The sequence below is a fragment of the Hyaloscypha bicolor genome (assembly GCF_002865645.1).
Source record: "Hyaloscypha bicolor E unplaced genomic scaffold K444scaffold_175, whole genome shotgun sequence".
Taxonomy (NCBI): Eukaryota; Fungi; Ascomycota; class Leotiomycetes; order Helotiales; family Hyaloscyphaceae; genus Hyaloscypha; species Hyaloscypha bicolor.
Genome location: NW_020194677.1, coordinates 325,443 through 338,214, shown reverse-complemented (window position 1 = coordinate 338,214; position 12,772 = coordinate 325,443). Strand labels below are relative to the sequence as shown.

General features: G+C 46.8%; 5 protein-coding genes across 5 annotated transcripts; all 5 read right to left on the bottom strand.

Moving 5' to 3' along the window:
* Positions 1 to 2,094: 2,094 nt before the first annotated feature.
* Positions 2,095 to 4,562, bottom strand: K444DRAFT_573182 (uncharacterized protein). The gene is made up of 4 exons (XM_024877389.1): positions 3,775 to 4,562; positions 3,456 to 3,724; positions 2,609 to 3,404; positions 2,095 to 2,379 (listed from the first exon to the last, which is right to left on the bottom strand). The coding sequence occupies exons 1-4, from the start codon at positions 4,374 to 4,376 to the stop codon at positions 2,361 to 2,363; spliced, it is 1,686 nt and encodes a 561-aa protein (XP_024729313.1). The 5' UTR covers positions 4,377 to 4,562; the 3' UTR covers positions 2,095 to 2,360.
* Positions 4,563 to 6,800: 2,238 nt separating this feature from the next.
* K444DRAFT_636266 (uncharacterized protein) lies at positions 6,801 to 7,553 on the bottom strand (the record flags this gene model as incomplete). Its single annotated transcript, XM_024883975.1, has 1 exon — positions 6,801 to 7,553. One exon carries the CDS (start codon positions 7,551 to 7,553, stop codon positions 6,801 to 6,803), a length of 753 nt encoding a protein of 250 aa, XP_024729312.1.
* Positions 7,554 to 8,587: 1,034 nt separating this feature from the next.
* On the bottom strand, positions 8,588 to 8,740 carry K444DRAFT_487164 (uncharacterized protein; the record flags this gene model as incomplete). The annotated part of the gene is made up of 1 exon (XM_024873138.1): positions 8,588 to 8,740. A coding segment is annotated over one exon (153 nt), but the record flags the coding sequence as incomplete, so codon positions are not given.
* K444DRAFT_219955 (uncharacterized protein) lies at positions 8,639 to 10,115 on the bottom strand. Its single transcript, XM_024871139.1, has 2 exons — positions 9,904 to 10,115; positions 8,639 to 9,853 (listed from the first exon to the last, which is right to left on the bottom strand). The coding sequence occupies exons 1-2, from the start codon at positions 10,032 to 10,034 to the stop codon at positions 8,791 to 8,793; spliced, it is 1,194 nt and encodes a 397-aa protein (XP_024729310.1). The 5' UTR covers positions 10,035 to 10,115; the 3' UTR covers positions 8,639 to 8,790.
* A 164-nt stretch (positions 10,116 to 10,279) lies between these two features.
* On the bottom strand, positions 10,280 to 12,333 carry K444DRAFT_620053 (uncharacterized protein). Its single transcript, XM_024881634.1, has 5 exons — positions 11,769 to 12,333; positions 11,552 to 11,716; positions 11,208 to 11,489; positions 10,901 to 11,127; positions 10,280 to 10,827 (listed from the first exon to the last, which is right to left on the bottom strand). The coding sequence occupies exons 1-5, from the start codon at positions 12,019 to 12,021 to the stop codon at positions 10,501 to 10,503; spliced, it is 1,254 nt and encodes a 417-aa protein (XP_024729309.1). The 5' UTR covers positions 12,022 to 12,333; the 3' UTR covers positions 10,280 to 10,500.
* Between the last annotated feature and the right edge of the window lie 439 nt (positions 12,334 to 12,772).

Here is a 12,772-nt window from a genome sequence, read left to right as displayed (position 1 = left end):
TTTATTACATGCTTTCCGGCACCGAATAAATTGACAGGGCTGACACAGCGCCCGGGAAATGGGCAACTAGTTCAGTAGAGAGAAGTCATGATACAAGCGAAGTAGGCAAGAAACGTGTTCATATCGTTCGTAAGACAACTTGAAGGAAAAGACTAGTACCCTTAGCACAAGGCATTAGCAAATCCCATTGATTTTCCCCCCTTGAATATTGAAACCCCCACCGTCTTGAAATTGCTGTTTGGCGAGTCTGGGGTAGCAAATTCACGAGAAGGCATTGCCATGGAGCACCAAGCCTCTGCAATCTCCAGAATGAACCATTTCTGACTAAAACTAAGCTGTTGTGTTGTGTGGTCATGGAGGTTTATGAGAGCGTGGATCAAAGTTCAGTGTTCAATTTGCTGCCTTAACTTTACAAAATCAACCCCGGAATAGGAAATCTACAGGCAAACAATTGAACCCAACTAACTATTTCAAATTTGCAACCCAGTTTTCCAGAACTCAAATGTAAGTAATTTTGACTTAGTTCGTGCCTGTCAATGACTCAGAGGCCAATGCTGTCCCATTCTGAACCATATTCTGGAAGATAACGTTGGTTGTATTCGGATAAACTGGAATCTAAGCAGCAGTGGTCCGGAGATCGCGGCATAAAGTATCTGGAATACAGGGCATTTAGAGGCTTTTAGGCCCTCTAGCGTAAATATCAAGGCAGTAAACTCGCTATAAGACCCTATATTTCCAGGCCCTTCCTCTAATAGTAGCATTTACGCCTTCAACAAGGGTTACCACACCTTTTCAGGGCTTCTCCCTTGTACTTACAAGGGAGTCTTCGCTAAAGAGGCCTATAATAGTTGCTTGTTTAGTATCCGAGCACTATAGTTGCTTTACTAATAGCGCTATAACCCTAGAAGATTTACTTATCCCATGCGAATGTCTTATAGCGCCTTTTTATATAAGTTTAGGGAGCACCACCTAGAGTTATAGGGGCTTATAGCGAGCTTCTGCCCTAAATTCACACCCTGTAGAGCGCCGAGGGTCAAAGTGCCCTGTATTCCCGATACTTTACGCCGTTGTCTTCGTACAAATTCTCAGCCTCCCTCGATTCGGATTTACTACCCAACCTCCTCTCTTCGACTACTTCTATGATCCTCTCCCAACGTCAACTCTTCAACCCTCTTCATCACGTCATCTAACGTCCAACATATAATTAATTTCTCAATCTCCTCAGCTTTTCAAGTTTGCCAGTCCCCTTTGAAACCTTGCTCTCTAAGTCTTCCTCCTCCTGTCAACATCAACTCATCAACTTCATTCCATTCATAACAACAAATTGCCGTCACAAATATTGTCATCGAAATATTCCTAAAACTATTGGCACTTGTGGAAATACATGTGAAACAGTATCCTGAGGACGCAAGCATGATAGAGAAGGAGGCCGGGGAGTAAAAAGGGGGGATCCAGCTGGAGTACGACTCATTTGAGGGATTATAAGTCGATAATTGGGAGATGAAGCAGTAGAACGAACAATTAGGGGCCGACCCATGGAGCCGCGGAGTAAGAGCGGGACTTGATAGATTAGGTGGACCATTTGGATTTGGAGCAAGTTCGTTGAGATATTACAAGCATTCAAAGGTCATTTTCAATGTTCCGAAGTCCTTACCATCGTATAAGAGCGATGGTCCTCCTGCCTTTTGAATCTTTTCCCGAGATATGGGACTTTTATATCTTCTAGACGTGTAATGCTTTCACATATTCATTTAAAATATCTCTCTTAAATATAGTGTTTCCAATCTCCCTGTGACTAGTCTCTCCTTACTGTTGGCGGAATTTCCTTATTGTATTCCAAGTCATGTTTCAACCAAATGTTGCCACTAACAATAGGGGCCCGGCAATGCGCCATAGTACCTCTGAATTAAGCGACGCCCCCTATTCCGCCTCGCAAAATTTTGCAATCTTATGAAAACTTCGCAAAACTTCCCCAAATTGTTACGCATCCAATTAGAGTGTGGTACAGAATCTAACTTCGCAAAATTTTGCAGGAAAGTCTTCAGCTTTGCAATGCACAATCGCAGCTTGGAGATATAAGAACTGAAGATTTCTCCGTGCTCTCTCCTTCATGAAAAAACTCCAATACCCGAATACAATCCAATTTCATAACCGGAATAATTTGCCTATCAGGAGCTTTGTCCTATTTTTGACTCAAACATGATTTATTCAGTCCCACCTAGTATTTTCGATCAAGGAAATGATGAAATGGGTTCGGCCGGGAAAGGAAGCGACCCCCAACCAGTCGATCCAGGTAATACACTGCCTTCCCTGCAGGTCTCATTCTAATTGCTCTCAGGAGTTGGCAACTAAGATTACAATTATGATGGTGCTTCTGGACTGGGGTGTTCTGAGAGTTAGTGTAAACTCCAACATGCCGCGAAGGACGTGAAATATCTGACAGAAATACTCCGTTTCCAGACCGCGGGTTACACATGTCTGTACTTCCCCCAGATCTGATGTCTTGGGTTAGAAGCACGGATATAAAAAGCGTGGAGAAAGGAAAGGGAAGGAAATCTGGGGTTGAAATCTATGCAGAAATGGGTAGCATATTTCACTAGCAATTTACCTTGTCCTGAGAAACTCGTTTCCAGAATCCTTGTCCCTCCATGATGCCATTGCTTCTGGCCTCTCGTTCTCTGTCTGTAAACCATTTAACAATAGTTCACCACCCATATTGTGATCGAAGGTAAGCTGTTCAGATGGAGAAAGGATTTCCAAGGTCGCAATCTGGTCCACTTCGGGCCCAGGTGAGGCCGGACGTCCCAGGGAATTTGCGGCCTCATATCCCCAAAATTCGTCAAGTGAACCTTCAGCAAAATCAACGTTAAGGCTTAATGGCGGCCAACCGCGATGATCAAAAGCTGATTCTGGCATTGGTGAAGTGAGGGGTTCTGATGTAGGATTTAAGTAGTCGGCGATCAGTGCATTCATACTGGGCTCCGAGGCGGCCCCCGATGATTTATTTGAATCCATGCGTTGAAAATCTCCAGAAAAGTCTTCAACGAAAGGATTGCTTCGGAATCTAGACTCTCCGGACTTTGCGGATTGAAGAGGTTGCTGTTGATCATCTTCACCAATCGAGAATATATGGTCGGAATTTGAGGATTGAGGCTGACCAACGTTCGGAGGATCAGCTCCTTCTTCTTGGTTCGTGCCAGAGCGTTGAAGCTGGATCGATCCGCGAGAAGTAATCTCTTCTTCCCAGAGTTGTCGGAAATGGTGCACATAGCGTTCGTGAATTCGTTGTTCTGATGGCAAGAGCCCCTTGCTGATATCATCATTAATTCGACTCTTGAGCTTCGAGAGATATTCTTCAACATTGGTTGCTTGACACGCTACATACACCGGCGGTGGCTCTCTCCCTAAAGATCATTAGATGTCCTCGGAATAATCTTTGAATTCCCTGTGCTTACATGGGTTCGAAGGTGGCTTTACACCTGGGAATAGGATTTGCCAAATAGCGTACCATCTTGAAGTATCATTGATGCGCCTCCGACCTTGAGCAGAGAGCACAAGTTTTATCTCATGCCACTGACCATCATTGATTCCCTCCTTGAGATGAAGTGACCCTTTAAGACATGCGACAGGTTCTTGGTAGTGATCTTGAAGCTCGTTGTGGTTTGGGAATAAACGGTAGCAACGATTGCATTGTGGTGGCCTATGAACGGTTTCGAAGTGGCGTCTAGATAATGTGAGCCTTTTGACAGATTAGAGAGTATTCAAAGGCCTTACTTGATGCGACGTAACTTTTCCATACGACAACTAGAGCACATTGCATATTTCTTGTTCCAGGGTCCGTAATTAATGTGATCTCGCTTGTGAAAATGGCATGCAAAGTCAGGGGGTTCGCTTGGAACGTCAGCATGAACTGGGTCGTCTCCTGGATCACCAGGGTCCCTGTCAAGGTCGGCAGAGGGACAGCTCTCGTTTATATCACTAGCACCCTCCTTCTGGTCATCGGCCCCATTCTCATCGGCACTGCCATTTCCGTTTAAATCTGAATTCCTATCAGGTTCTCGTCTGGGTCTTTTGTTGGAATTGCTGCCATCCCTGCGTTCATTCGAATCCTCAGAGGCACGCCCATGCTTTTGTGGCGAGGAGCCGGAAGATGCATTTTGATTAGAAGGCGCGGATGGAGAGCCTCCCGAAGCTCTTTGCTTACCCTTGGAGCCCCCACCTCCCTGATGACTTGTGTAGTCTTGATCGATGGGCTCTGAGAAATTGGGAATCCCGGCATCAAGATCAGAATCCAGGAGATCGTGAATTTTAGGAATCAGACGGGCAGCAAGATCCAGGTCTCCTCCTAGAACCGAAACCAACCGGATGTCCAGCATCTGAATTACATCATTGATTTCCTCGTCATCGGATCCTGAGTTATCTGACTCTGCAGCCCAACTATCTAAGTCGGTGGCATTGTCACTCGATTCTTCACGCAGGCTGAAAGGGCCAGTAGAGTAACTCGACTGAATTGGTGAGCTGGGTCCGGAAGGAGGGTCAAGAGAAATTGCAGCGAAAGCACTCAAGACACCCTCAGGTTGACTCGGCTGCTCCACTTGAGCAGGAACACTCAGAAACCAGGAGTTAGTATTTTCGATATAGGGAGGGACATTTTCCAGATACTTACGGCACCATTGACAAAGGGCCATGACGAACATCTTCTGTAGCAGGAAAAATAGGCGCCAAATACCCCACTACCTCTCGGTGACGAGTCTTAACATTTTCCATAGGACAATGATCACAGCGGATGTGATCGCAGCCAGGACAAGCCACAACAATTGACGTTGACATTCCAGCGTGGGTTGCGCAATTGCAACAAGCCCAGAACCACTCCAAACCGTGTTTGTCTTTTTTCCCCTCCGGCATAGCAGCGGTGATTGTATTTCCAGGTTTGGGGATGGGGGTCCCGGGTCAACAAACTGACAGGCCTAGAAAATCTCGTCGAAGGAAACAGAAGACAATGGTAGACGGTCTACCTCGGTACCGTATACCTCAGACAGCTGAAGTTGCTGACCAGAGATAGTAGATGGTTGTTGAAAGTCGTGGGCGCGGTTGCATTGTACGAGCTAACTCGTAGGTAAATGTTTGGTATTCCAAGAAAGAAGTGCCCCCTGACATGCAGAAAATATTGAGGAGAAGTGTGAAAATTGTCAGAGTACGAAATCGGACCCATCGCTCTATTCACGCGATGTTTGACCTTAGAGCTCACCAGAGGCAGTTTGCAATGGATCGGAGAATATTTCTTGCAGACAGAATGCTTGAGGAGACCCCAGTCGAGCTCGCGAAGTTTTGCGAAGTGATGCGGTCCATCATCCGCAGGAGCAGGATCTAAGCGAACAAATAGGAGGCAGCACAATAGGAAAAGCGGGTATCAGGTGAAGACATCATGTGACGAACACATCAACAAATGGACCGGAGTCCCGGACCAGGGGCAGGATCACATCCGTAAGTTATATTTTGGTTGTCCGAGATTCTTCAATGTCTCAAGATTGAAACTAAACGTCGAAACAGTGAAAACTGTACTCTCTTATCGGGAAAAAGTAAAACGACACCTCCCGGGTATCAATTAGGCGTATTAATAGATTTTAAAGTTTTAATAATGCCTAATTAGTTGTTTGTACTTGCTTAAGCCTTTCTCTCAAATCAGATTTCCTAATATAAGTATAAGGAAGTTTATATATAACAGTCCTAGTTTCTGGGTGTAGGATAGGCGAGGCAATTATTATATGAGGCAAATAAGTTCCAGGTACTTAATCGCTAAATTTTCAGGCTCTCTTAAGGAATTAAGTTGTATACGAAGATATTCCTTCCTCTTGTCCCGCCCAGAAGTCTGTTTATTAAGGCCACGACTTCCCACTCCAATAATCCTTTTACGGGACGGCAAAGGCGGACAGAATTGATCAGACTACTGGAAATTATAGGGGCCTGGACAGTTTCCAACCAATTGGTCTCGGTGAGAGTTATTGTTCGGACTGAACTATGCAGATTTGTACATCAGATCAAGCTGCTCGTCCATAATTCTTGCGGGGCATAATATATACAAACAGCCATGAGGTAGGAACAATCTCGGGAGGTCTGCCCGTGAACTTGCATCGGTAGTGTGGGGCGACTCTGAGGTAATTTGCCGAGAAAGCCCCCCCCCAAAAATCATGACTTTTCCATCGACTCATGTTAAGGAGTTGGTGACTGTAGCAACTGAGGTTTGAAAGTTATGATGTCTATTAAAACGTTGAATTAGTTAGTGCTTATGCAATGAAACCTATTCGATGTGCTGGCGAGGAGAACCTAGGTGCCAGAGGATGTAGCGATATTTCAATCTCGAGATTGGGGGTGAAAACAACACGGGAAACCAGAGGGCTTCTTTGAGTAAAGGAATTACAATCGTTCTCCTATTCTTCTTTCCAATATGCTATAATGAGAATTTTTTTTACAACAGGCTAGCTTCAAACGGGGACAAAATCTCTATTGCAGGTCTTTGAGCCACTCATGCATGCGTCAGGGATTGCTGGGCCAATGATGGTCCACTGCAACATCTCTTAAATGAATGGAGGCGCAAAAAATGGATACGTGGGTTGTCATCTTGACATGAAGTTGCTGAGAGGTCTTCAAAGTTCAAATAGGGGCAAGAGCGAGTCCCCATTGGGATTCTCCAGTCTCCTTACAGCCCTCGAATTAAACTAAATCGGCTTCTTCCTTTATCCTTCATCTATTAAAGACTAAGTTAGTACCATTTTTACTACTATATTACTTTTCATTGCACGTTAATTAGCATTCCTTTCTTTGATTCTCTTCCTAACAGCCGCGCTCTCCTCCTCACCTAGCCCCAGCACCTTCCTCATCACAGCATCTATACCATCGGGGAACTCCTCCATACCCTCTGCTGGCGTGAATTCGATGATGCTCATATCTACCCCCATAGCAATAATCGCAGTGCAACCACTCTTCAGCTGCTCCATCTCATACGCTCCCCTCAAAAACATCAAAAATGCATTCTCAGCTGTCTTCATCTCCGGAGTGTCCGCATACTGCCCAGCTTTAGGCATGCTTAATCCCCCTTCACTATTTGCGTCAAACGGCGGAACAACAACCATCTTCATTGCGACAACACCGACATCGCCGTCTTCCCTTTGGCCAACGACCATATAAACCTGAGTATCGGACGTAGGAATAATCGCGTCACCAGGCCGCACATCTTGGATCTTTTTGTTGTCGAGAGGGATTGGCACGGGACAAAGACCGAGGGTTTCGATTATGTGGGGAGGTGGGTAATTGACCTCTAGCCAATGTCGAGCTGCTTCGAAGGCGCCGAGTCGTACTACCGCCTTGAATCTCTCGGGGTGGTCCCGGCCGACGTTCGCCATGTGCGCTTTTACGGCCTCGAAGGCAGCCTCTGACTCGAACGGGTTGGGGTTGATGAATTCTCGGGGGCCTTGCGCTGGGCTTTGAGTTTTCGTAACATCCTTCTTTTCTTTAGGACGGGGCCTGCAAAGCAGGCAGCGGAAGGGGTTGGTCATGGTGGTTGCGGAGAAGTGGAGTTTTCCTTGAGCTGCTGAGGAGAGAGGTGGTGACCTCCTCTACTTTTATATATCTTCTAATTGTAAATGATGGTGGTTTGCAAGAGAGTTTCGTGTTGTGATGATGCCAAGGTAGGCTGAGTCACTTGGTGACCTTGTAGAGATGCTGTGCCGCATGTCCAGATTGAATGTGTCAATATTTTTAATTTTGAAGTGGATGACTCGTATTTGCGACTGGAAATCCTTGGTGGTAAGAAGGTAGGAAACCGGATCAAAAGTCGTGATACATGCTCATACCATACCATGTGGAGGGTTGGATACGAGGCCATTGTGCTATAAATTAGGCGGCGAAGCCATATAACTCGCTAGAAAAAGGGGTAAAGCTCTAGTGGCATTAGGGACCACTGCCCCGTTGACTTCCCCCTTAAAAGGAGAAGAATGAAGATGAAAGAATCGGTTATAATGAGAAAATTTAAGGTATTATTAAGCTAGTGAGCGCAATTTCTTCGATGAGAATTCCTATCACCCTAAGCAACTTGCTTTCCAGGGTACAACCACCCTCATGCAATAAAGGTTCTCCGTTCAGAGTCCCAGGGAAGCTCTCAGCGGCGGTAAGGACCCGTGAGTGGATCGCACACATTTCATAAATTGTATAAACCCTTGACTCCTCATTGAGTCGTCGTGTCATGATATCGCCATGACAGACCATTTGCAACTTGGTGGAATAACCCCACAAACAAGGCCCCAGACGCCTCAAACGGATATTATACCCAAGTACAAAAACACACCTATGAGGGAGAAGTCCTCTCAAAGGCCGTGGAAGGAAGCAAAGCTGCCGGACTCAGCGTCTCCGAAGCACGAAACCGCCCCATCGAACCAGCCATCCATCCCTTCCCATCCATCCCATCCTTCATCATCGTATCCGCGGGACTAACATCACCGCCACCCCTCGAAGCCTCCTCAGTCGAGATGAGAGATTCAAAGTGCATCGAATCCGAGTCGCGAGGGATTCTGTGCACGTTTTGGAGATGGTCTCTGACTTTGTCTTTGCGGCGGAATTGCCGTTTGCAGATGAAGCAGGTGTGTGGTGTGGATTGGCGGTGCACGCTATGTACGTGGCGGAGCATGTCGCCTTTGCGTTGGAAAGTTACGTTGCACGTGCTTATCTCGCATTTTAATCTCCTATAAGTGTGTCTCAGAATGTAAAGTTAAGAGTTGGAAAGAGAGACTTGAAATCCTACCCTGTGCTTGGTTCCGTGGTTTTGTGTCGCACAAAAGAAGGGCGATCGGTTGATGGCGAGCTTGTGAAGGCCCCATTGTCGCCGCCATCGGAGTATGACATCGAAACCCACGAGTCAGACCTGATTATTGATGAGGATGTTGTTGGTGGGGGCGGGGATAACGAGACCAGTGCAGCATCTGATATAGGAGAAAGGAGAGTGGAATCATCCGAGGGTTGAATATCTGTAGCTTCCCAAGTATGGCCCGGGTGTTGACCAAATCCTAGAAATTCATCTTCGACTTCGAAGAGCATTTCCTGATCCTCAAAAATGGGGCTTCCCGACTCCGGGTTATTCATATTATGCCATGTTGACATGTCTGTGAAGTCCATAGAATCCCAAGCGCTGCTACTTTCAGCACCTTCTTGTGGCTGGATATGCGATGATAGTGAAGCCCCTTCACCTGAAAGCTCGTGAGCTCGACGACAATGCTCCAGCAAACCTTTCGCCGTTTTAAACACCGTTACCCCAAGTCCATCAGGAGAAAGAACTTGATAATAGCAATCAGGGACCAAGCATTGATGCCACGAGCCGCAATTAAAGACATTGTCTTCCAGCGTCTCCCCGCGCAAATACAGCTCCGCGGTATCGTCTTCATGCCAGAGGTTTGTTTTCCGCGGATTATATTCGCATGACTGGATATTCCTCCGAGGCAGTGGATTTCCATTCTGTGCCCCGTTTGATTCAAGATTCCACTCCTCGAATACCGCCTTTATTATTACACCGATGGGCTGGGCATTCCGGGGACGTCGACGGCGCTCATTTACAGAGTGCGGTCCGTAGTGTCCATAATTCTTTATATGCTCTTTCACCTGATCCACCCTAGCGAAGCATTTCTTCCGTCTGCCTGTACTCGCATATTTGCAGCCGTCTACGGTGCAGTGGTAGTACTTTGTGGGGCGATTTGTATCTCCGTGCTCGGTGTGGGTATGCCGATCGAGGGCCTGTCGTTGAGCAAAGCGCTTGTCGCAACCTTCTGCTAGGCATTCACATGGCAGATTATGGGTGTTCCTATGCTTGCTATACTTTGTGAGCTGAACATTTCACGCCTATCGCGATGGAGGACTGACTTAAGCTTGGAGAGACTGGGGAAAGTCCGGGCCTTGCAGTCAGGACATGATAAATTCTGTCCTAATTGACGGTCATTTGGCTCGTCAGATGCCTCTCCATCAGAGATCTCATCTATGCTGTCATTACGCATGGTGCGCAAGGGCACAGCACCCGGTTGGGCTTGTTGAGCTTCCCGTATGTTTTTTTTGGAAGTTGTCAGTATTGAATTGCGGCTCCTCCCGCGAACGGACGAACTACTTGCGGGTCTTGGGCGGGGCTGGGAAGATCTGTGGCGGTGTTTATGTGGCTTGACTGTGGGACAAAGCAGGCATTTCTGCCCCTCTTTTAAATCAGAATGTATGGCAGTGGGCTGTTTTTGGACACTCTTGAGATGGTGTTTATTCGTAAGGTAAGTATTGATAGATTTGTCATTCGATTTCTCATAAATATCGTGTACAGTTGAAAAGCATGAGTGGAAAGATTCCGACAACCCTTATGCTGGTGCAGGACACGACGCCGCATGTTGTATGCCAACTCCGTTAGATCCTTAAGCACCGAGGAGCCAAAACACCGGACGCCAGACTAGGCCCATATTATAATGTAACATATCCCAAACCTCAACCCGCCGTAGCGCCTCCCAAATTGCCCAAAAAGGTGGCCAAAACAGCACAATAAGTGGCAGTACCAATAAATATTTCCTGAAATGACACCTCGACAACCACAGATATAATTATAGAGAAGGCCAAAACGAACACTAGGACAACGGCTAACATACAGGCTTTGCTCATTGAGGTCAAGAGGAAAAGAATCACCGGGATGAAGAGGACTGAGACGGCGAAGAACACAGCGACAAGGCGAGCGACGGCGTTGATGCGGGATTGAGAGAAGAATTCCACCGAATCATCTTTTGTTTCATGCACGCGACTGGCTGATTTGAAGAAGCTCTGGTAGGGTCAGGATGTTAGTATTGTGTTGAGATTGAAACGGATGAAGCTGTCAACGATAAGAGTTACGAACCTTCACAGGAGAGTTTGAGAAATTATGAAGATAACGTCGAATGGAATTTTCAAATTGGTTCGTCCGGGGAGATACCATAGATACGAAGTCTCCTGGATGGAAGATCCAGTTGTATTCACCCATGTCGAGTGGTTGGTTCTGCCAGATCCACTTGAAAACACTGTGGTGGTCACCGTTTGGCGTTGCATCCAGGGATTTTAGGCGATGGTGGTTCAAGAGCAGAGCGTCTAGGGAACATAACATGTCAGTCAAGCGTTTGACGGGCCTCATCTTAGATGATATCAAAAAAGAAGTCAATGGAGCGTACCGTATGCAAGAAGCTCTTTTTCTAGCTTCTCCTCGAGATCTCTTTTCGTAGTATCGAATCCTTCCTCGTGATACCGGGTCTTCAACCGAAATTGCGTGTCAGGCCCACCTTCGTCATCGTTCTTATCCAGCTTTTGGAGCTGCGTCTCAAGATCTGTAATGTTACATTCATGAGTAACAAGTAATCGCGAATGAGCATGGCCAAATCTTCGGTATATCGAAAACGAATCGCAGCTTTCTAGAAATGCTGCAACCCTTGGCCACCCATTGGGATATTTATCATCTATGGAACTTGTATCAGCACCATGGCAGCTGAGGCTGAGAACCAAGGATCGGAAAACTTACAGCATTCGAACTGGAACTGATCATAGCCTGGCTGTAAATCGGCCGGAGGGGGTCCTCGTAGCTTTTCCGAACTTGGCCTAAGAAATGACAGACGAGGCAACTCATTGAGGCACCTTGTTGTCCAGGCTGTTGTGCAAGACCCTGGTGCTGATATAGTTGATATATCTATATGTATTAGAATAAGATTTATATAAATATGAATAATTGTGACACTTACCTTGACGAGGCAATGGTCTCCTTGGATCATCCACGAAATCTTCATGAGAAGGAAAGCCTACCAGTGTGCTATCGGAACTACGCAGTGAAGAACGGAACGAGAATGTCTTCTTGGGTTCCTGGGGCGGCCTAGCCACGGAAGGGTCTTCGAGGCCAATCTGAAATCCTTGCTCGGCCTTATCGTAGGGATCAACACAAGATCCATCCGAGGACGAATGATTCAGTCTCAGAGTTGGTGCAGAGGCTTGCGACATCGGGAGATTGACATGATTGCATTATGAGTGGCAAAAGAGTGGCGAAAGCAAGGCATATATAAGATCTCTGCTCCTCACAGCTCACCGACTAAAGAATCTTTTTGAGGCGTTCAGTCAGCTCCCCTTCCCTCCCTCAGCCTGCTTAGGCTTCCAGGCTTCATTGTCTCAATATCGATGTGGAGGACTCAAGGCAGACTGCAATCATATGCGTAAGACGGTGACGTTGCATGCACAGCCCTCAGTAATGCCCCGCTTGAATGCGGTTACCAAGCCAAGTCATGCAGCAAGCACACCTCATGTATAAGTGCAGACACAGCTAAAGAAGCCGCCAATTCCAATGTAGTGGTTTTGATGGTAGTGGGTCACGTGCCTCAAACCAATCACCACTCGGTGTTTTGATTTTCAGCCTCTTCTATGCTTGGTCATGGCATTCCAGGCGCAATATGAGAATTGATAGCCCGATACGAAGCCCCCATGTCGAACGTGTGGGTCATGCTTCCTCTGAGTGGTCCATCCCAGATATCCATCCTCAAAATCCATCCCTAGTTTTAGCTCGGCAGGGGCCAATGTGGCGCAGAGTGGGAAAGATTACTGGCGAGAAACCTGATTTGGAAATTCGCCCTCGCCCTCCACGTGACAGCGGATGGGACTCCCAATGGGTCGCTTCTTCAGAATGCGAATATGATAGAGAGCAGCCCTCCGTGTATTGAGCGTGCTGTGCTTGGCATTTTCCTGATAGGGTGTAAAAGAA